The 22,128-nt window shown below is 33.0% G+C and overlaps 1 protein-coding gene across 1 annotated transcript; it reads right to left on the bottom strand.

Moving 5' to 3' along the window:
- Positions 1-3,059: 3,059 nt before the first annotated feature.
- Positions 3,060-21,830, bottom strand: LOC129230022 (uncharacterized). Its single transcript, XM_054864406.1, has 5 exons — positions 21,708-21,830; positions 12,385-12,431; positions 6,681-6,728; positions 6,369-6,449; positions 3,060-3,243 (listed from the first exon to the last, which is right to left on the bottom strand). The coding sequence occupies exons 1-5, from the start codon at positions 21,820-21,822 to the stop codon at positions 3,151-3,153; spliced, it is 384 nt and encodes a 127-aa protein (XP_054720381.1). The 5' UTR covers positions 21,823-21,830; the 3' UTR covers positions 3,060-3,150.
- Positions 21,831-22,128: the final 298 nt, after the last annotated feature.

The following is a 22,128-nucleotide window of genomic DNA, read 5'->3' as shown; positions in this document are numbered from 1 at the left end:
TTTTTTTTTTTTTTTTTTTTTGTGTGTGTGTGTGTGTGTGTGTGTGTGATTATTAAATGCATTCTACATTTATTTGTTTTCCAAGCACGACAAATCATTGTGGGTGCGCAGGCCCAGATTTTTTCGTTTTAAACTACTTGAATTTTTTCTACAAATTCGTTTTGGCAGGGGTTTTTAGGGGGAGGTTGTTTCTAGGGATATTTTCTCTTTTTCGGGTGCGGGGGTCTCCGATGAATCAAAATTCTTAAAATTTTTGCGCATATTCAAACTTTTTTTTTTTTTTTTTTTTGATAGATGCTGTAACTAGTTTTCTGGAGAATTTTGTGAATGCTTTGAATTCGTTTCAGAATTTCGTGTTGTTCTTTGTTTAGCTTCGGTAATTTTAAACGCATAATATTTAAAAATAGTTTCCTCATCATACAAATTACATGTGCAATTTACCATAGAAATAAAATTGTGTCTTTGAATGAGCTTTTCTCGTTGATGGATAAAATACATTAAAATTCCTTCCCTAATAATAAAAAAAAATTTTAAAAAAATCAGTGAACATGAACTTTTGAATGAAATGGGAGAGTATAATAGTTCGTCAAAACAATAAAATAAGTACTTTTCATAATATTCAAGTTTCACCCACGTCATTTTAATTGCTATGAAGATTTACTAACTAAATGTTTACGCGTATGTTTTTTTTTTTTTTTTAATTTTTATTCTTATTTCAGGTCAAAGCAAAATTGAACCTTCAAACAAGCTAGGTTATTTTTCATGGCAGAATTTTAAAGTCAAAAATTTTATTCTGTCTTAAGAATAACCTTGCTGGTAATTAATATTTCCTGAAAAAGAAACTAATGTATGCTTATGAAGATAATTTTGGAGTAATTATTCAGAAAAATAAAAGGTAAGAATTATCAATATCTTAATTTTTGTTTATATTTTATTGAAATGTTTGTAAATGATAGGGAAATGATAAATAGTATTAAATTCAGCCATTTTATCATTTTATGTTAATATGACTGAAAATTATTCTTTACACTCGCTCTTCTAAGAGCACCTCGTAATACTTATTTTATTAATGAAATGCTACAGTTAAAGTAGATAACATTGGAAGATAGTTGTTTTAGCGTTGAAATTCATAGTGGAACAACGTTAGAAAATGTAGGTTAAGCGTTGTTTTTTTTACATCGAAATTACGTTTGGAAAGTGTTAGTTTACTGTTGTGTTTTACATTGGAACAACATTAGAAAATGTTGGTTAAGTGTTGCTTTTTACATCGAAATTACGTTTTTAAATGGTTAGTTTACTGTTGTATTTTACATTGGAATAACATTGGTTGAACGTTGTATTTTACATTGAAATTACGTTTGTAAATGGTTAGTTTACAGTTGTATTTTACATTAGAATAACGTCTGAAACTAACCAATAACCAACCGTTGGATAACCGTTTTCCGACGTACCGTTTTAAGGTATGTTCCGACGTAAGATACCGACGTTGGTCTAATGTAATATGATAACGTTGGGCCAATGTTCGTGTGCTAGCTGGGGTGGTCGCTTGGCGCATTAGGCGCTGAGCAGTTCAGTCTTGGATTATTGTTTTAAGGCAACCGTAAATGTAATTCATTGTTTTTGCAATTTGTTTTGAAAGAAAAGAAACATTTGATTTGTTTTTATCCAAGTGTAATGTACGACATTTTCTTTTTTTTTTTCTGACGACGATTTTTGAATGCTCCACAGGGTGTTCTTTTATTTATTTTTTTTTTCTTTAGATGGATCGATTATGATAGCGTGGTTGCTGGGCAAGTTTTGCGATAAAAAACAGAGTTGCGGAATTATTTTTACATATAAAAGATGTTGTTTGATTTTTTTTTTCTGTTTATTTGGCGAAATATTTTAAATTGCAGTAAAAACCGCTTCACTCGCTAAATAGAATTTTAAAGCAACTGTAAATCTAATTTAATGATTTGACGAAAAGTTTTAAATTCCAAAGAAACTTAAATAGGTTTTTTTTTTTTTTTTTGAAAAGATGGTACGCATTTTATACAAAGAAAAATGATCGTTTCACATTAGAGGGGGAGGGGGCGTTAATTTTTTTTTTATTATTATTCAACGGACTTCCATTAAATTTTTAGCACGGGCATCGCTGTGCGGGTACTGCTAGTTTATTTAAAAAAAGAACAAACTTCTTTTCGTGAGAAATACAATGTTTTTACTTACTTAGACTTGAATTTTAAGCAAGGTTTCACTAACCTAAAATGTTTGGGAGCGAAAGGAAAATCGCAACATACCCATACCCGAATGAGAGAAAAGGCACGATGTAACGAAGAATTGCTGTACTATTTTTATTTAAGAAGTTACCTTTCCTTTTTATATAGTTAAAGTGCCATCTGGAGACAAAATTTCGAAACCGCATTTTTTTTTTCTTTGGAAATGCTCTGCATAATTTGCGCACCATATATTTGAAGTTTCATTCAAATATGCTCATTAGAACTAGAGCGAGTCTCTGACCGCTCTGAGTACTGTCAATTTAATTTCAACCAACCTGAAAATTAAATGAATGAATTACCACCGTTTTGATACACAAAAATTTGTGCTACAAGTTGCATAAATTCCTGCAGACACGAGTTTCGGTGATATAAGAAACTGAGGAAAAAGCTTTCATCCAAAACTCACACTTCTTTGCATTGAAAAATTGTTCCTTGAAACACGTATCTGCAGTAATTTTCAATTTTTATGCGTCAAAACCTTGGTAATTCATTCATTTAATATTTAAGCACAAAGGTATTTATTCGTTATCAACCTGTATATGTCAATCCCTTTATGGTAATACACTTACATGGAAAGATCGCCATGAACCAGCTAACACCTCCTCCTGCCCCCACTTCATAAGAGAAAATTTCAGCTGTTCTACAGTTTTAGCTTCATACAGCACCAGAACAGTAGAAGCAAATAAATAAATAAATAAACACGAATGTGATATATAAATAAGCAAAGAAATTATTTTTAAATACATTTGAAATCTATACTTTTTTTATGAAGGAAGTATATATATGATTTTTTTTCATGGTTTTTATTCAAAATTAAAGACGCATTCTATACATCTTTCTCAATTTTGTTACATCAATTTTTCCTTTTTTTTTTTTTGCTGTGTGGTCGATATCACCCACACAGTAAGAAGAAATGCTTGCATTCTTCATATGATGGATCTACCATTTTTGACTTTACAACATCTAGAAAATCTTCGAAGCATACCTATAAATATGGAAAAAGAAGTATGTTCATATTTGAAAATTTTCTCAGGTTAAAGTGCACTTGTATTATTACTGAAAAAGGACTTTTTGGATGATCTGAGTTGAGCTGTGTACAAAAAAATAATTAAAATAGTACAAAGGAAAAATAATGATATTATTTTCATAAAAATTTGTTGTTGAAACATGCTGAATAATATCACTGCAAGACTATTTCGAAGCATCACGCACACAGTTTCGTTTCTGGCAATGGTCTGGGATTTCACAGGCTTTCATCAATATCCTGTGAAATTCAAGTTTCGTTGCGAAAATATTCCCTGAATTGCTACAAGTTGCATAAACACGCACTTCTCACTGATGCAAAAAATATTCTTTGCTACCAGTTTAAGGATTAGCTGAGCTTACTTATGTAGTGTCCTGCCTTCAGCTTGATTACGGCCCGTCCAGACTGACTAAGCTCCCAATGGGAGTGAAATGAAAGTCTTTTGATTCAGAAGAATTGCAGGAAAGTAAGATGCTTGGCACTTGCAATTTTGTCTTAGCACTGAAGACTTCTGTCTTCAGTAAAGCTTGAGGAGCTTTCCTGGTAAATGAGGAAAGGGCCTAGTAATTACTATTTACATGTATATATGTTTTCACTGAAAGTTCCTTATTTGTTCCAGAGACATGACTAACTTTTAACGTTTTAACGGGGAGATTTCTGAATTCTTCAGAAAACTCCAGTATAATTTTAGGAAGGTTATACTTGTCCCTGTGTTTTGAAAGATAATCTGGTAGGAATTGGACTCATTGGCTGCCCAATACTTTCCAGGAACATTTGAGGTAGTGAGAAGCAAAGGGATTAAAATGGCAAAATTAAAAATTTGGATATAACCAGTCCACAAATGGTAGGTGAACCTTTTCTCTGTTTTGGGGCAAGAGATTGTACTAGTAACCCTGGTAGGTGCTGCTGTACAGCATGATTTAGAAAAAAAATTCAATGAAAGCCTACCTAGAATCTGATCTTTAAACGCGTTATCAGCTATCAAAGGGACCTCTGGCCCTCAAACTATGAAGGACTGCGCGCCAGGCACCTTGCCTTCAGAAGACAACACAATAGCTGGTGGTGCCATCTATGGACTGTTCGAGAATTTAGAACCAGGCCAAGAGCCGAATAACTTTCTGGTCTGGCACCCCCAGAGGTGTCGTTTTACTTGGAGGACATTGTTCCCACGAGCATATTTAACGTCGCCCGGTCACCATTAATGACGTGGGTGGATCTTCGACCAGCGAAGATCGATCCCGAGACCCTCCGGCCCAAAGTCCAATGCCTTGCCGATCAGGCCACCATGGCCCCTTAAACGCGTTTTACTGGAAACTTAAAATGTCCACTTGCATCCCTTTGCTTTTCTCACTGCCTCATTTGTGATCTAATTGTTTTCATTGTTGGTGTCTATAAGTACAGTTGACTCCCGATTGTCCGCGGAATAGGGTGGCAAGGAAACCGCGGATGAGCGAATTCGCGGATAATCCGAAAATTAGGTGAAAACGATGCTAGTGTATGAAAATAGTGCTTAAAAATATATGTAAAAGATAGAAAAGGATCGCTCATTATTGCAAACGGATTACATACATACGTGTACAAATCGTGCAAGCAGATTAACTGCAATAGATCAATCTCGGTTACACCAAACACGCAAAGACGAGAGAGAAGAATTTTTTCAAGACTGTTCGGGTCACTTGTTTACGCACGTAAGTAGTGTAGTTCAAAAAATCAGTAAGTTGGGCAGGTCTAAAAATCAGTTAATAATGAAGATGCAAAGGAGTAAGTAGTGTCAATTCAAAAATTAGGTTTCAACTAGTCACGGTTTGGGGACTTTAAAAGGTTTAATGTCATTGGAAAAAGAAGAAGGCAATGGGAATGTCAAAAATCAAACTTTGCACTTGTTAAGAGGGTATTTTAGTCAAGAAATTCAAAAAAATCGATTTTTTTCCTTCATATTCTTAAAATTTAGACTTTTAAGAATGGGTTTCTAAGAGGATTTATGGAAATTCAAATTATTTTTAAAGTCACAGTTAATTCTGTTAAAATAAACTCTTTTGTTGAAATGAGACTGCAAACTTTAAACGTGTTTTTCCCGAAACTTGTTTTTTCGTTACGGTTGACAAGATACCTTAAGTTCTACTGCACTAATTTACTTGAAATTTGGTACATACTTTTTTAGTACTATAAAAATTGTCTCCAAGCAGGGGGGTGTGTAATTTTTGATTTTTAGTATTTTTTTAAAAATACCAAAGTTCAAAAAAGGTCCCAAAAAATGAACCTTTTTTCCAAAAAGACGAATTTTGTGAAAAAAAAATATTTTCAAATCGGCTACGTCCAGAAAATTCTCCATCCTTGTTTAATAAAAATCAACCTTAACTTTATGTTTCAGATCACCTGGAGGATTAAAATCACGTCAACCAGAAGATCTATTTTTTAGAATCCTCACTTTGCCAGCCTCCACCAGCTACAATTTTGATTTTTTTTTTCAACTATTATGCATTTTTATACTTTTAACGCATCAATAAAAAAAATTGATAAAAATGTCTAGTGTAAACAACGACTGTTTTTTTTTTTTCTATAACGCCCATAAAATCACCTTTCTCATAAAACATTGAGAATATTTTGACTCAACAAGCACAAGTGGCTCTTTGACCCACGTTATTATCTTCAAAAACGTCTTGTCGATTGTACTTAGTTGGATAATGAAGTGTCGTCTGGTTTTGCAATTTGTTTCAACGGAAACAGGAGAGACCAAACTGTTCTGGCTCGTTTGACATCTATGCATTTCAGAAACCTCTGCTTTTCATGCGGTACTAAATTTTTTCCAAAGATATAACAAGTTAACCAACCAAGTTGTACCAATTGTCGGATCCACGGAAAAATGACGAAAAAAGAATTCTCGTCCACATTTTACTTACTTACGGTTTTCTAGGTTGCTGCTTTGTAGTCGCGGCTTTTCGCATTTCCATGCAAATGGGAACATTAATTAATACGAACAATAGAGATTTTAGGGTACTTATTGTAGAACCTTTTATAGTTAACATGCTGAAAGATGGTGGGAAAACATTTCTGAAAATATTCGTTAGAACTTTAAATAAAATTACCGTTATCTTTTCCGCCATCTCAATTTTTTCCTCCTTAGTCATTGCAGATACCATCCTCTTGAAGTTTGAATAATGTTCTTTCTATAACAAATTGAAAAAAAAAAAAATAATAATAATACGAAATACTCAGCAATGGCGTGCGGTCAATACCAAAGTATCGATAGGTATTTATTAAATTATAATTATTTCAGAACTTAGCTGAGCTGCAAAACTAGATTGTTCTGTTACTAATTTTATATAGATATTAATCTCTATCACAAAAATCTATTAAAAAAAGCGAGGGCAACTTATTTAGGTACGAAACAATATTACCAGTTTTCGACGTTTTGTTTCGTGACTATCCTCAGGATTCATCTTTGGCTGCAAAGAAAAATAATATTTCTTAATGTAAAAGTATAAAGATGAAGTTAGCTTTAAGAAAGGTAATTTATCTTCATCACGAGTATCATTAAATTAGTCTACAAAACGATGCACAATGTGAAACTAACTATTTATTTAACACTAGCAGCACCCGCACGGTGATGCCTGTGTTAAGAATTCAAAGAAAGTCCGTAGAATTAAAAAATTCCAACCCCCCTCCCCTTCTGAGGGGAAATTATCATTTTTCTACAACTTAAATGCGTACACTCATTTTCAGAAAAACTATTAAAGTTTTTTTTGGAATTTCAAACTATTCACCGAAACACACAAAAGGTGGCCAAATGCAGCGACCAGCTGGTTCGCCTTTCTATGCAAGCAGCCCCAAAGGATGGGGCGGGAGGAAGGTGTACTCTCAATCTGGGCCAGATTAGCCATAGAGCAGAAGTAGCAAATGCTACGGCCCCCGATTTTCTGGGGGCCGCGCACCCTGAGAACAAAAAATCAGAAAAAAAATCCCGTTTTAACATTCTTTACTCATTTCTCGTTCCTTCTCTTTCCTTTTTCGGACTTACTTTTCTCAGCAAACTTAAATATTCAGGTTAAATTTAAAATCATCATTTTTATCATTAGAGCCCACACTCACAGCGTACACCGAATAATACCATCCTGACCATTATCATCGGTGCTGGAGGAGAGGGGCTTCTCAGTTCTTTTGGAGGCGGTGAGAACCTTCAAAATAACAAAGATTGAGAACTGTCACCGAGTGTGTGATTTCATCCCTATAGATCTGTAGAAACATTTACGAGAGTTGACCTTTTGGTGGGAGATTTGATTTTATTATCTTTGTAAAACATCTGGGCATCAGAGACAAAAGCTTGGACCACCTTTCGAAAGAATTTTCGTGAGTAAAGATTTCGACTAGAACCATTTTTGCTGTCTTACTAAACATTCCTTTTAGAATTACTCAACAATTTTGAACATTAATATTTGATCTTTCGAGGAAACGCTTTGGTGACTAAAATACGACTTTGTGTTGCTAAAAACAATCTTTGGCGACTGTAACAAGCGTGCCCACTTAAGTGAATCACGGCGCAGACTGCCCCATTGAAGATTTTCTCTTTTTTTTTTTTTTTTTTTTTGACGGGTGGGTCTTGCGCTTGGAAAGGAGGGGGTGGCGTTAGGAGGATGCCATTGCTCTTAGTAGGGGGTACCTTTAACTATGAAACAGAGTTTCAAAGAAAAAAAAAAGGCTTAGAGCAAACATATTCGACTATTTTGAACTAAAGTGATTATGTCTCGTCCTTTATCTTGTCAAATGCTAAACGAATTAACTTTCACACGTACCAGTAATGGTCAAACTACATCTCACCAACAGTTGCGGCTATAATTTTGATCAATGAGCAGTAGCGCAGCCTGAACTTTTCTTCTGAGTGAGGCTTCTGATCATAACCGCCCTTGTAAATAGCATACAAACTATCGCATTAGTTTGAATCCATTTTAAAACGCAGCGTCCTTGGAGATATTTTAAACCCAAAACTCCCCCCCCCCTTTTTTTTTGCTGCGCCATTGTCACTGACTTTTTTGAATTTTTTTTTTATAAGATCTATTTTTTAAATATAGTAACGTCATCAAAAGTCATCAAAAATTGCATTTTCAGAACCTCAATATCGAAAATTTTTCGGAGGTGGACCCCCCGTGCCCCCTCTTTTTGATCGTGGTAAATTGCCTGTTTGAGTGGCGGCTCGTGCCTTAATTTAGCGGGTGGGGTCGCTGTATAAAATTTTCACAATAATATTTATACAGATAAAATGTAGAGAACTGCAGTTAGTAATACTGGACTTCTTTAAACCAACCAACTATACGAAAACAAACACTTCATTCAGAAATTCCGATCATATTAGTTCCAAACAGAAAAATTAATAAATAAAAATATGCATGCGATGCAATGCGGTAGAATCGGGGGAACCCATAAAATGGTAAATGCCAATTCCAGATATTAACAGCCATTTAAGATTAAAGACAAATACAAAAGAAGGACGGTGGAAAACGATAGGAGCACTTTCTTTCATTCAGTGGGCTAGCCTTTTTTTGCCCTTTTCTGAGCTGTTGTTTCGTACAAGCGACGTGTGTCAAATCCTTACCCACCTGCTATAGCCCTTCTACTGCTATTGGGTCAAGCTTTTTTTCAGAGGGCTAGGGAGCTGGAGCCCATGCAGAAGGAATCGGGGTGGCGCGGACTTGCCGTTTTGGTGTCTGGTTGAATCGTCGTATTTAGTTAGGAGCGGAGGTATGGCAGGGGTAGTCCTGGGGCAAACCGGTCGAAGTCCCAAAAATCATTTTCAGAGCTTGCAAGCGCAAACGCTAACAGATGGAAAAATTTTCACATTTTAGAAGAGTTATGTAGAGCATTAAAGATTTAAAATGTGTTTCATGTCCCCAATTCGTTGCTTGTTTGTTGTTGTTTTTTAAATTTCTTAGCGAAATACTAAACGTTATTTTTACATGATCTATTAGTTGCGTACAATTTTTCTGGATGGGCCTGGCCCACCCGGCCCATAATGACGAGCCGCCCCTGGCATCAAACGCTCCAAATATGGGTAGTGAGGGTGGGGGGGGGGAGAGAAGAGACAGAACGTAGGTTGTTCATAATCCTCATAAAGCTCTAGATTTATAATCCACATGTATGAATGTATTATACGTGCAACCTCTGTCTCCATGAAGAAGTCCACTGTTTGTTATCATACAAAAACAAGGGCCCCTTGGTAACATTTACTACGGGCCCCGCGCTTCCCTAATCCGGTACTGCTCTCAATGGCTCTCAATGGCGGAAAAGAACAAAAAGCCCTACCACTTTTGTGTTAATGTTTCATTTTTTCAAAATCGGGGGGATATTAATCACTCGTTTAAGTTGCTTAAATGCGAGCCTACCTATCTCTTACTGACCATTTATCTATATCGACGTCTATATTAATCTATCGATCTATCTATACGATTTATGCATATTTACATTTGATGGTAATTAACTATCTTTTTCTATGCATTTTAAACAAGGATCATGCGAAAAACAGCGTGATTTATTTATTTAATGAAAATATCACTAAAAAAAACTCTATATTCCCCGTAGTGTACAAAAGATTTAAAAAAACTCACTCTTTTTATTGAATCAAATGCACGCAAGTATGTAAAGTTAAATAACAACAGCAAAACTTCGGGGCGGGGGACAAATAAAATTCCTAATTGGGGGAGAAAAAAAAAGAACAAGAAGTTCTGTCTAGAACTAGATGAGCCTACTTTCCCGTATACCCATACTACTTTCTAGTACCTGATCATAATTCTCAAAAATAGCTAAAATCGCAAATTTTTTTCAAACATATTTTTAAAATACTTTAAGCCGATTTCTAGGAATAAAATATTCCCCACTCATCTAAAAAAAATTTTATGCGTAATAAAAAAAAAAAAAAAAAAAAAAAAACCAGCAACTTTTAAACAAAGCAGCTAATACACTTTTTTCCATTAAAAAAATCTTTAACAGCTTTCAAAACGAGAAAATAATAATTAAAATTAATCAGCTCATTAAAATAAATATATCATATCAAAAAAAAAAGAAAAAAATCGTTTCTTTTCCCCTGTTGCCAAAAAACATTTTTTTAAATGAATTAATGCACTGACCAAAACAAAAAAAAAAAAAAACAATAAAATGTCAACTTAAAGAAATAATTTTCTTTGTCAAAAAAAAAAATCGTCTGCGCATATCTTTATGTAGAAACATAAATGACTTCGAGTTTATTCGCCAAAAACTGAGTACCTAAATTGAAAATTTTAGCGTAAAAATAAAAACAAGTCATATCAACAATAATTATTTCACAGTTAAAACCATAGCTGCGGAGTCGGAGTCAATCTCATTTTGAGATAAAGGAGTCGGAGTCGAATATTTAAGAATCGGAGTCAGTCATTTGTCCACCGTGTATAAATTTTTGCCAAAACTACGAAGTCAGAGTCAAAGTCGGGGAGTCGGAGTCCGATTAATTGTCGGGCACAGGAGTCGGAGTCGGAGTCAAGTGCCCCTAAATTCTCGGAGTCGAAGTCTGGAGTTTGGCGTCAAGAGTTATTTCCAACAAAATTTGTTTGAAGTAAATCCGCCTTCAAGTACGGAATCTACATTGACTTTCAGTTTCCCCGTAGGCACTATTGTTAAGGGATTTGAACTGTTCAAAATTGAACGGAAAATTGTTCAAATCAAAAAGATAGTTTATACACAAGTTTTTCATCAAAATCTTTTTCCTACAAAGCTTGTTTGAAGCAAATTCGCCTCACAGTTCGGAATTGCCTTGAATTTCCCCGTAGGCGCTAATGTTAAGTTTTTTTGAACTGTTCAAAATTGAACAAAAAATAATTCAAATCAAAAAGTGAAATATGGGAATGAGGTGTCCTCGCCGAGATCGTTCGAACAAAAAAAAGTTTGTTCGAATCGGACTGTTCATTCAAAAGTTATTAGAGGGGGACAGACAGACAGACCGACAGACAGACAGACCGACAGACATTTTTCCCCATCTCAATACCCTACTTTCCAATTTTTAATTTTTCAATATTTATTTAATTATTTTATTTATTTTTGACTTTTTTTTGTTTTTCACGATATTTTTAAGATGCATTAAGCCTTCTTTCATGATTTTTTCTTCTTTTTCTGACTTTTACTGGGAAAGTAGGCTAAAAAGCAAGCGCTGCAGTCGAATCACGTGGCCATGTCTTCATTGCTATGACGTAATGACCGTCGCAAATTGAAGATTGCTGAAACTTCGGTTATGATTGGAAGTCGCGCTGTGCTCCGCATTAAAAAAAATAAAATAAACTAAAAAGTATTGCGTGTTTTTGAATACTTTCCTTTCCTGAATAAGGTGAAATGTTTTCACTATTACATAGTTAAATTTTAGAAAAGAGGCCTCTATACTTTTTGCGGGCTGAGTTAAGAAAAAAATTAAACCCACGAAAAAATGCGAAATAAAGGGTTTTTTTTTTTAAAAAACTCACAAGAAATACAAAAATCGCTCTCTGCAAAACTTTTTTTTTTCATCATACTTAAAATTAAATTTCCTACATTTTAGTACAAAAAATATTTTTCTGGCGCAATTGTTTTGGGTTTTGTGGGATAAAAAGTACTATAAAAACTGCTGAAAATCACATGAAATGAATAACTTTTTTTCTAATTAAAATATCAGTGTAAATTATAGCCTGTAGCCTTCTTCAATAAGTGGACTACTCAACACAAAAAGAATTTTTCAATTTGAACCAGTAATTCCCGAGATTAATGCGTTCAAACAAACAAACAAACTCTTCAGCTTTATATTATTAGTATAGATCTGAAAAGTATTGCAAAGGGTAAAGTGAAAAGCAAATGCTCACGATGCGAGCATCTAAAGTTTCCGGTTGTATATACATAAATTACTTTCCTAATACACTTAAACTATTGGTGAGACAATTCTCAAGACCTTTCAGAATGAGTGAAATATTTAATTGATCTATTTTCTTAATTGAACGTCATTATTATGATAATTACTTAATGTATCTAATTTTGGTTAGAAATTTAAAAAGCAATAGATTAACAAAATAGACGATTAATACATTAACGAAAAACAATCGATTAACAATAGACACTTACTGCATATGACTTGATGCACTCTGGTATTTCGTCATTTTCTTTAATTTCTGTAATTATTGAAATATATCATTAACAAAAGACCGTAACGTAAAAATGAGCTAAAAGGATGAACGCAAATATCCATCTTAAAGAGTGGACTTTCATGAACTTTAAACAAACTACAGTCAACTCTCGATAACTCGAAGTCTCAAGGGACCGGCTAAAACCTTCGAATAATCGGACGTTCAAGTTATCAAAAGTTCCTTTCTCAGACTTTTCAAGAATATTTTTTATTTCCTTTTTCAAGAATAGTGCATAATGGGTAAACTATAACACTTATAGTTTGGATAAAATTATTTATTAGTATTTCGAAAAATTATCCTTACAGAGAAAAAATTTCATTAAAATGGGAAGCTATTTTTGAACTGCTTTCATTTTTTATCGCATTTTAAAACGTCATTACGTTTGTATGTCGTAGGCCCAACTTCTTTCTCGTGATTTCAGTTTGTATTGCTTTTAAACGTCGTTTTGTACTTAAAGAAGATTATTTGAGTCATCCTGAAAATTTAGCTTTTTTTTTTTTTTTTTTCAATTTTTGCCATTTTAAGTTTCTCAAAAAATTGCCAGAATTAAAATTTTAGGTTTTTAGCCACGGCAAAAAGTAGCCCTACCGGCTACTTCTCAAGTAATCTTGTAATATTATGTGAATAAAGGAAACTATCGTAAAAAAATTATCCCTTCACACAAGCTGATAAGCAAAGTAATGTGTAAAACGGGGAAAAAACTCATTTTTACTTATTTTGATTGCTTTTTTATGCATAAAATGGAACGAAACTCTCGTAAAAACTGAGACTTAAAAGTAGTACATTCGAGATATCGAGACAACATTGTATTGAAAATTCTAAATTATTTTAGGACCGAATGAGTTGACTGTACTACTATTTCTAATGCCGTTCATAAAGTGCTTTTAGGAAACGAACTGAATCAGCAGAAAAGTAAATAAATCAAGTCAAATATAGCTGCGACTATCTTATTGGTGATAATTATCCCCAGTGTAATGGTTATTTGAGTGAACACCAGTTTATATAAGTACCATTATATTGGTTGAAGCTTTTAGTAGACCAGTAAGATGTTTGCAGGTTAATTTTGCTTGGTTGAATCAATTTCTTTGTTAAACATCTAACTTTTCTTTTAACAGTGTACTAGATCTAATTTACTTTCAAATGATATCAACCTTTTCAAAGTTTAAAATATTGGTTCGTCCCCCCCCCAGAGTGCAATGCCACGAATTCCTCCCCCCCCCCTTTTTCTCTCGACCCTCTTATTTATTTTAAATTATTATTATTATTATTATTATTATTATTATTTCATCAGAAAAATTCCGTGCTACGCCAATGACATACCACATACACACACAGATTCAAACTAAATAAATAAAGGAAATAAAATATTAGCAGAAAAAAAAATTAAATAAAATCAAAAAAATAATATAAATTAAATATAAGTCAATAAAAAGTTTAAATAAATAAAGATAAAAATATAAAGAAATCCCCCTAAAAATTTGGATGGCGCAACTTTCGCTATAACCCCCCCCCCCTTGTGGGTAACAATGACCCTCCCCCCCCCCCCATCTTTCTTTATCAGAAATAAACGATAAAATACTAAATACGCGGCAAAAGTTCATCAATAAGTCTTGAAACTAGGAGCGGATACAGATTACCATTTAGGGTCATTCCATAGTGACTAACGTAACATTCGCAGCAGATTTTCAAACTCTTTTTATTTACACCGGGAGTAAAAATAAATGTGTTTTGGTTTAATATGCAGATTTAAAATGTACAAGGTGACTATTTTACATTTCTACCAAGAATTTGAAGCAAAATAAGCGCTGGCAGGTGTTTTTTCACCAAAAAAGGCATCGTGACTAACGTAACATTTTTGCAACCCTGAGAAACAATGCTTATGTTACGAGGCAAATTTTTCTGAAACTTACGCCGGCATTTAAAATTGGCCGATATATTTGTAAGAGCGAAACAATCTATTTTTTAAAATGTACTACAGATTTATTACAGATGAAGCTTTTTTTGGCCCTTAATGGTACTTTTACGAAAAACTGTGTGTGACTAACGTAACGTGACTAACGTAACCATCGAATAACAAGCAATGAATGCACATAAAAAACCTTTTGTAATTAATCTCTTGCTCTTATATTACTTTTATATTTTTAGGAAACTTCTTTGGGTTGCATTATGGTTCTTTTTTTACTTTTTTTTTCTATATTAGTGTGAGAAATTGAATGGAAGGATTCAGTTCAATTAACTCAATTTGAATGTGCAAAAAAAGTAAACAAATAAAAAAAAACTGTTTTTACAAACTGAATAACATCATTTTGGGCTAATTAAATCTTAAATATCTCTCTTTTAAAAAATTAACCTTATGCAAGTTGATAGTTTCATCGAATTCTTGTATTCTGCAGATATACTAGTTATCGACATAAGAAACTCCTAGTACTTTTCAATGGCATATTAATTTTAAGAGTTTACTGAATCATCGAACGAATAGTGTTGTACATCCTTTTGAATTAAAATGTAATATTGAAAAAAAAAAATATTCGAACGTTTTTGCAGAATGCATTTTAATTCCAGATAACACCGCAAATGCTTGAATTTCTAAATGATCATTCTTGCATTTTGTGAAATATATGGCAGCAGCGCTTATTGTCACTGTATCATGTAACATCTTCAAATGTTTTCCAACAAGCAGCCATTACTTCATTTTAATAGGTGGAGATGTATTTTCTAAAAAATAGAGACGTTCTCCTTTGTTAAGACTGTATTTCTATTATCTTAATTTTTTAAGCTTGGATTCTTGTGTTGAATGCACATTCAGCAAAGTACCCATTTTGATTTACTCAGATTTTTTTTATAATAATTCTTTAAATTGGAAGTATCTTTTCAAAGACTTTTAAAAAGTATTTTTCTAAGTAAACAGAAGATCTACAATGTAATATTATTGATATTTTTCACCCATTAAATTTTTAATCAATATAGAATGCCTACATATTCAAAACTGTTCATGAAAATGAACATTAAATTAAATAAGATTTACATATTAGCAGTCATTTTTAAAATGTTACGTTAGTCACATGCAAACTGTTATGTTAGTCACAGCTCAAATGTTACGTTAGTCACACTAATTATTTTATATCTACTAATACTAAAATAAATATTATGCACTTTTTCAGTAGATATGACACTGATGTAAGAAAATAAAAAGTGCTGTTTGGTTCAATCATCTGGTTTCGTTTTTAAGCAGAAAATAGTACATTTTCGTGACTAACGTAACGTAAATATTTTCAGCGAAATAACCAAACTAATTAAAATACTTATCTTATAATGTATGCAAAAAGAACAGTCAATTTTATTGGGTCAACATCTAATAATTTAGAATAAACATAGTTCTTTCAAAAATTTGCAAAAATTTTTACATTACACAAGAAAACGTAGACGCATGTTTTTTGCACATGCTAAGACTTTTCTACAACCTCGCTCGTTTAGAGCCAGAAGACAAACACCGAAGGAAATTTTTGCAAACTGTTACTGCATTTATATACAAGAAAGTATGTTGAATGAAATTATAGGTCACAATTAAGGCTTCGTGGAAAAAAAATTTCTGAGGATGAGGTTGACATTTCTATGGAATGACCCTTTAGGGGTCATGCTGAGGAACGACCCCTTCCCCCTCCTCCCCTACGAAGGAACCTACGGTTTTGGGAGCGAAAATTTTTTTAAACTGCTTGGAAGTCTGTAAAAAGCACCAAATCGGAAAGGGATAGTGCATTTAAAAAGGCAAAAATGTTACTAATTAATTTCATAAGCAACGAAAAGAAGTAATATTTAAAATTTTTTCTTATAAAATGTTTTAATGAACGAATGAGATTTCTGCAATCGTTTACATTTCATTTATAAAGTGTTTGAACACAATATGGTTGCATATTAGTGCCGATGGCTTCGGGGGGAGGAGTCATGACCCCCATGACCCTCTCCCTGCATCCGCTTCTGTTTGAAACAATTACTAAATGCTTTTTAACTTTTTTTTCTCAAAAAAAAAAAAAAAAAGATTCTGATGTCTCAATAACACGGGGAAAATGTAATTTGTAAATTATTTGTATTCGATAATTTACAAAATAAATTTTGAGCCAAGGACACATGAAGCAGTGAAAAACAAAGGGATGTAAGCGGACATTTTCAAGTTTTGAGTAAAACGCGTTTAAAGATAAGGTAATAAGTAGCCTTTCATTGAGTTTTTTTTTTTTTTTTTCTAAATCATGTTGTACAGCAGCGCATACCAAGGTTACTAGTACTATCTTTTGCCCCCAAGACTAGAGATGTAAAATTTCTGGAAATTTTGAAGTGGTGGAAAAAAACGGTTTTTTACCGGTTTTTTTCGGGAAAAATTGGAAAAAATAGAAAAATTGATTTTTTATGAACATAAATAGGGTTTCTTAATAGCTCTGTGTTTCTTGGAACACATAAAGAGTTAAGCATTAAAAAATGTATACAATCCACACATCTTCTATTTCTGCTTGACAGAAATACACATAAAGGTAAGTTTAATTAGGGAAATAAATGTTTTATAACTGAGAGCTTTCTTGGTCAAGCACCAGAAATAAGTCAAGTCGCCGTTCAACCAATAATATTGCGTATGGTATGTCTAATCGTAACAATGACATTTTTAGATTGCCTTGAAACTTGAAATAAATAATTTTTGACTTTCAAACATGAATAATATTGTTTGAAAGAAAAATAAGTATGATTTTCCTTCCTTAGAATGTAACTTTACTGTCTTGAAATGAAAGTCATTGAGCTTTGATTTTTTTCAATCCAGTCTAAGTCCAAAGAAAAACTAAATTGGGTTTTCTTTTTCTTTCCAACAGAAACCCCAAACCAAAACTGCGTAATGATTTCTAAAGGTGAACCAAAACTTAAGCTGGAGTTTCAGTTTATTCATAAGGCCGTGCTAAGCACAGTAGTAAAAATAGTCATACCTGCACTTTTAAACAAAACTGAGCTATTATAACCAAGTTTTTCTCTGCTTCGTATTTCACTTAATAAATAAAATGTTTTAGGGTCATTTGATCAGAAGCTATTGTTTAAAAAAATTCCGAAAAAAAAGACATCCAAATCAAATATAAGGATGAGCCAAACTTTAAAACACAATGTCTCAGCTTCAGCTCAACTGCAGATTCCACTTTTGTGCTTAGCATGGCAGAACAGGGTTGGCCGCATTGGACCCAATTGGGTTGGACCCAATGGGTTTTTTTGAAAAAACCCATTTAAAAAAACCCATTATTTAGCCCACTTTTGGGTTTTTTAAAATTTTGTGAGAAGTTTAAAAAAAAATTAATTAATTTAAATACTTTCACAATTTAAACTTCTTTTTTATTTGGTCTTCACCACAGACAATGAACACAAAAAATGAATTTTGAGCTTTAATAGTATTTTTTAACTCTTAACGGCATTAAAAATATACTTCAAAGATTTTAAATAAATGTATTTAACTTTTTCTTTAACTGGTCAATAAATAACTCAAATTATCTTGACTGAGTCCTGTCACGTCTGATTTTCTCAATATTTGTAGATTGTACAGAGGAAACTAATCTAGTTAAAAGGCTTTCATGTGAATTATTTCCTGCTAACCAACACGTCACAAATCTCGAATAAACACAAGGTAATTTTTTTAGAAATAAACAGATTTTTCAAACGGTCAACAGAAAACAGAACAGGTACAGTGTTTTCATAATTTTACAAAAAAGTTTAATATTTCTTACATTGTACACAGAAATAGAAAAACAGGCAACATAAAATTCAAAGAAATGTCTTGATTAAGCTGGAATTCAGTAAAAAGGGATTTAAACTAATTGAGGTTCTACAGTAGTTTTGCATAACAAAATGAAATACAATAAAGTAAAATGCAAAAAAAAAAAAATGTAGTAATTAAAAACGAACAATAGATTTTATCACTCGAGAATTAACTTTGCGTTAACTGTTGGTAATAATGAAAATTAAAAAAAATCTGAAACTGTAACATTCTTGGGTTTTTTCGTCTTTTATACTTTTCTTCAGAAAACTCTGAATTTTAACTAGTTTTCCAGCTTTTTACCCTAAGATAATTTTTGCACTTTGTCCATATACTTATGCTACAATATGCTACAAGTACTCCACATTTTCCCTAAAAAAAGACAAAAAAAAACACATTTCTTTTAAAAAACCCAACTTTAGTTGGGTTTTTTTGGGTTTTATTTAAAAAAACCCAAAAGACCCTGGGTCCATGGGCTTTTTTAAAAAAACCCGGGTTTTTGCCAACCCTGTGGCAGAATACAGGATACGGCAAAAAAGGACAAAGATTGCATCATCGAATGGAAGTAAAGTAATTTCATTTTAATGAGTGTCTTAATTATTTTCGTCCCTCACTTTATTAGAAAATAATTTACAAGATATCTCCTAGTTTATGTATTGTTTTTCGGTTTTTTTTACAATTTTAAGCAAAAGATCTGCTATTTTAAAGTTGTTTAACAAAGTAGAACGGCAGTTCGTTTGCTTGTTGTGCATCGGCAAACAATATTTGATGTGATATGCCGCTCCAAGTGGTTTGGAAATGATAGTCGATGCCCGGGAAGTGTACAAAAACGAACAGTGAACATTTCAGTTATTCAGCCGGTCATTCAAAAGTAAATTCAATGAAATCCACGGGTTTCCACGAGAGAAGTCGTTTGTAAGATGGGAATTTGTGACCGATAAGTGCGACAAAGGGCAAAAGCAGCTCAAGCAGAAGTTTTACGATTTTCAAAAGTTCAGGCATTCGTATGACTCCAAAGATGTCAGAAACGTTTGAGACGGGACGTAAGTCCACGCTGGAAAAGATACCTTTCACTGATTTACGGTTCAACCAGCTCATAACCCCCAGAACAATAGGATTTGGTCAGTAGTCTCCAAAATCCGAAGTCAAGATTTGTCTGTGATGGAATCAGCACAAGCGACAAAAAATCTCTGGTTTTTTGTGGATGAGGGTTATAAAATGAATCAAAAAGTGTACCAGAAGGACAGTTTAGAAGCTGTTGTACTTCTGTGGACCTAAGAGCACTTCAGCACAGCGGTGTAGACAAGACATTTCACTATGACTTCACACTAGTTCATACGACCAAAAAGACAAGAGTGGTGCAAGGCGCAGTGTTTTTGACATGATATCCTCTTTAGAGTGGACGCTCTACTCGCTAGACCTCAATCCCATTTATTACACTGTATGACCTATTTTAGAGTCAAAGATCTACACTAAACTACACATAAGTTTGAACTCTCTAAACCAATTGCTTTTATAACGAGTAGGATTGATTAAATGACTTGCGTCCCTTGAATGAAAATTTCAATAAGCAGTTGCACATCTGTTCCTCTGTATTACTTCAAAAGGCAGCCAGTTTGAAACCAATTAATTTATTGATTACTAAAAGTCTGCTCATATTGTTATTTTTTGTGTTTTTTTTTTATTTTATTAATTTATTTTTTATAAAGTTACGTGGAAAATTGCTTGCTTGGGATTTTTTTTTTTTTTTTTTTTTTTTCCCGCACAGTGAGCAGAAACGTAGTTCTGTGATTAAAATTATGCTTGTTTATTTTATGAAGAAGGAAAATAAGTTCTTCACCAAGGATATTGGGTTAACTTTTTTTTTTTTTTTTTTAAAGAATTAAATGTTTTTTGATTCTATATGCAAATTATATTATCATACAACAACTTGCATTATTAAAATTAGACAGTATTTTATAATACAAGAAGGGGTGGGAGGAGAAAAATGCATCAGAATTTAAGTATGAGAAATTTCTAATCCCTTTTTGCTGAAAATTTCAACTAAAACTTCCTGAAAAGTTGAAAGAATTCATTTTTTCAGTTTTTCCAGAGGGGAGATAAACCCATAAGGAAAAAACGGTTTTTTTTTTTCCTTTTTTTCGGAAATTTTCCGATTTTTTCCGACTGTTTTCATCTTTACCCAAGACAGAGGGGAAGATTCACCTACCGTTTGTACTGGTTACCTTGAAATTTTTAATTTACCACTTACATTCGAGCGCCAGCTTAAGCGAGGGATGTGTTAAAAGACTACTCGCGTAAGTCGAAATTTCGCGCGTTGTAGAATAATGTACGTATACAATATTTTTAGAACCACACCAAATTCTCCTAGATACTGTTGGACATACTTTAAACTTCTTTAAAGCATTCCTCTCAACTATACATTACATTTCCTTACATAAAGAACTGAACTTTTAATGTTTTTAAACAATAAAAAAAGCCGTTTTATTCAACTTAAAATGTTTTGAGTTGCACAAAATGAGTGATCAATGGGAGGGAAAGACATAAATGATAACAACATGGCATAAAATGCTGCACTGTAATAGTACTGTACAATAGATATAGTAGTAATAATATTTATGAGTTGAAAAATTAAGATGGTTATGATTTATGCTCCATGATCAGATCGTCATTTAAAAAAATTTTAAATACGAATGCTTCGCCTTTTCTTTTGTAACGTTTCCATTTATGGCAACCACCTCTCTTCCTGATCTCTTTAATCCACAGTACAAGAGCAGCTTCCGTTTTCATAATTCATACTTACTTTTTTTCAAGCTTCAATATTAAGACTAAGTTCGGAACTAATACGGATATCTTTTTGTTTTGACTTTTAATTGTACACATGGAAGATTCACTCATATTTATTGTAGTGCTACCGTCGACGTTTTGTAGTTGGCAGAAACTTTCTTTTTCTTCCCATCTTCAAAAACTTGGATGCAACAGCACACTGTTGTGTCATTATATTTCATCAACATTAATAATTAGAATGAAGAAAATATATGAATGAGAGATTCTGAGTGGTTATGCACTAACAACGCGATGCGTAAACTAATTTGGTGTGAGAACTTTCGCTCTCAGTTATGCTATTAATGAAATAACATTCACGAAATCATTACTTAGTAGCCTATTACGAAGCCGATACTTCCTTACAAAAACATTCGTTGTGTCGACGAGGAATTCGTGTTAGCTCTAAAATTCGTTACTCGTGAAAAATTCGCGTTATAGCTCTTTCGCGTAAGTCGAATCGCGTTGTAGCGGGAGTGACATCCCTTTTTTTCTCACTGCCTCTCATGTCCCATGATTTTTGAAAAGTTAAAAAACTCAAAAAGCGAAAAATTATTGTACTGGTGCGAATAATTCACCTCCAGCAATCCCAATAAGCATTAGTTAATAAAGTCTTATGAAAAAATATTGAATGATCCACTTTAATTTGAACAGAATATTACCTTGCATGGCTCTTTTAAATTCATCCCTACACTCATCGCAGTATTCATCAGCAGCGGAATATTGATAGCATGTAAAAGCGCACAATAAAAATAAAGCAAAGTTGGTAACAGACATAATGATCCAAGGAGGAAATTATCATTCAAGAGCTCTTTTTATATACGAATTCGCCAAACCCCCGTGATGTAGAGAAGAGTACTTGTCCTTTGTTAGCGGGAAATAAACGCGTTGAATGATTTTTTTATTCATTACAAAAGAAAGTGCATTCTTTGGTGATCATGCAATAAAATTGCGTGCGCATTGAACGCATGTGATCAAACATATCTTTTGAGGTTCAGAACTTTCCTTGAATTTTATTGAAGCTATTAAATTTAATGCATTCAATTTTTCAAGTGCAGAAAAAATCGTCGATTTCGAGATGTA

Source organism: Uloborus diversus, chromosome 9 (assembly GCF_026930045.1).
Source record: "Uloborus diversus isolate 005 chromosome 9, Udiv.v.3.1, whole genome shotgun sequence".
NCBI classification, from domain to species: domain Eukaryota; kingdom Metazoa; phylum Arthropoda; class Arachnida; order Araneae; family Uloboridae; genus Uloborus; species Uloborus diversus.
This window is presented reverse-complemented; position numbering and strand designations above follow the sequence as displayed.

Bases quoted from the DNA above. Each gene is read 5' to 3' on its own strand.
- LOC129230022 (XM_054864406.1), bottom strand. From the start codon at position 21,822: ATGTCTGTTACCAACTTTGCTTTATTTTTATTGTGCGCTTTTACATGC. The intron at 6,450-6,680 runs GTAATATTGTTT...AATTTGTTATAG, and splicing joins AAACAAAACGTCGAAAACTG to AAAGAACATTATTCAAACTT. The intron at 3,244-6,368 runs GTAATTTTATTT...CCATATTTATAG, and splicing joins AGATGGCGGAAAAGATAACG to GTATGCTTCGAAGATTTTCT.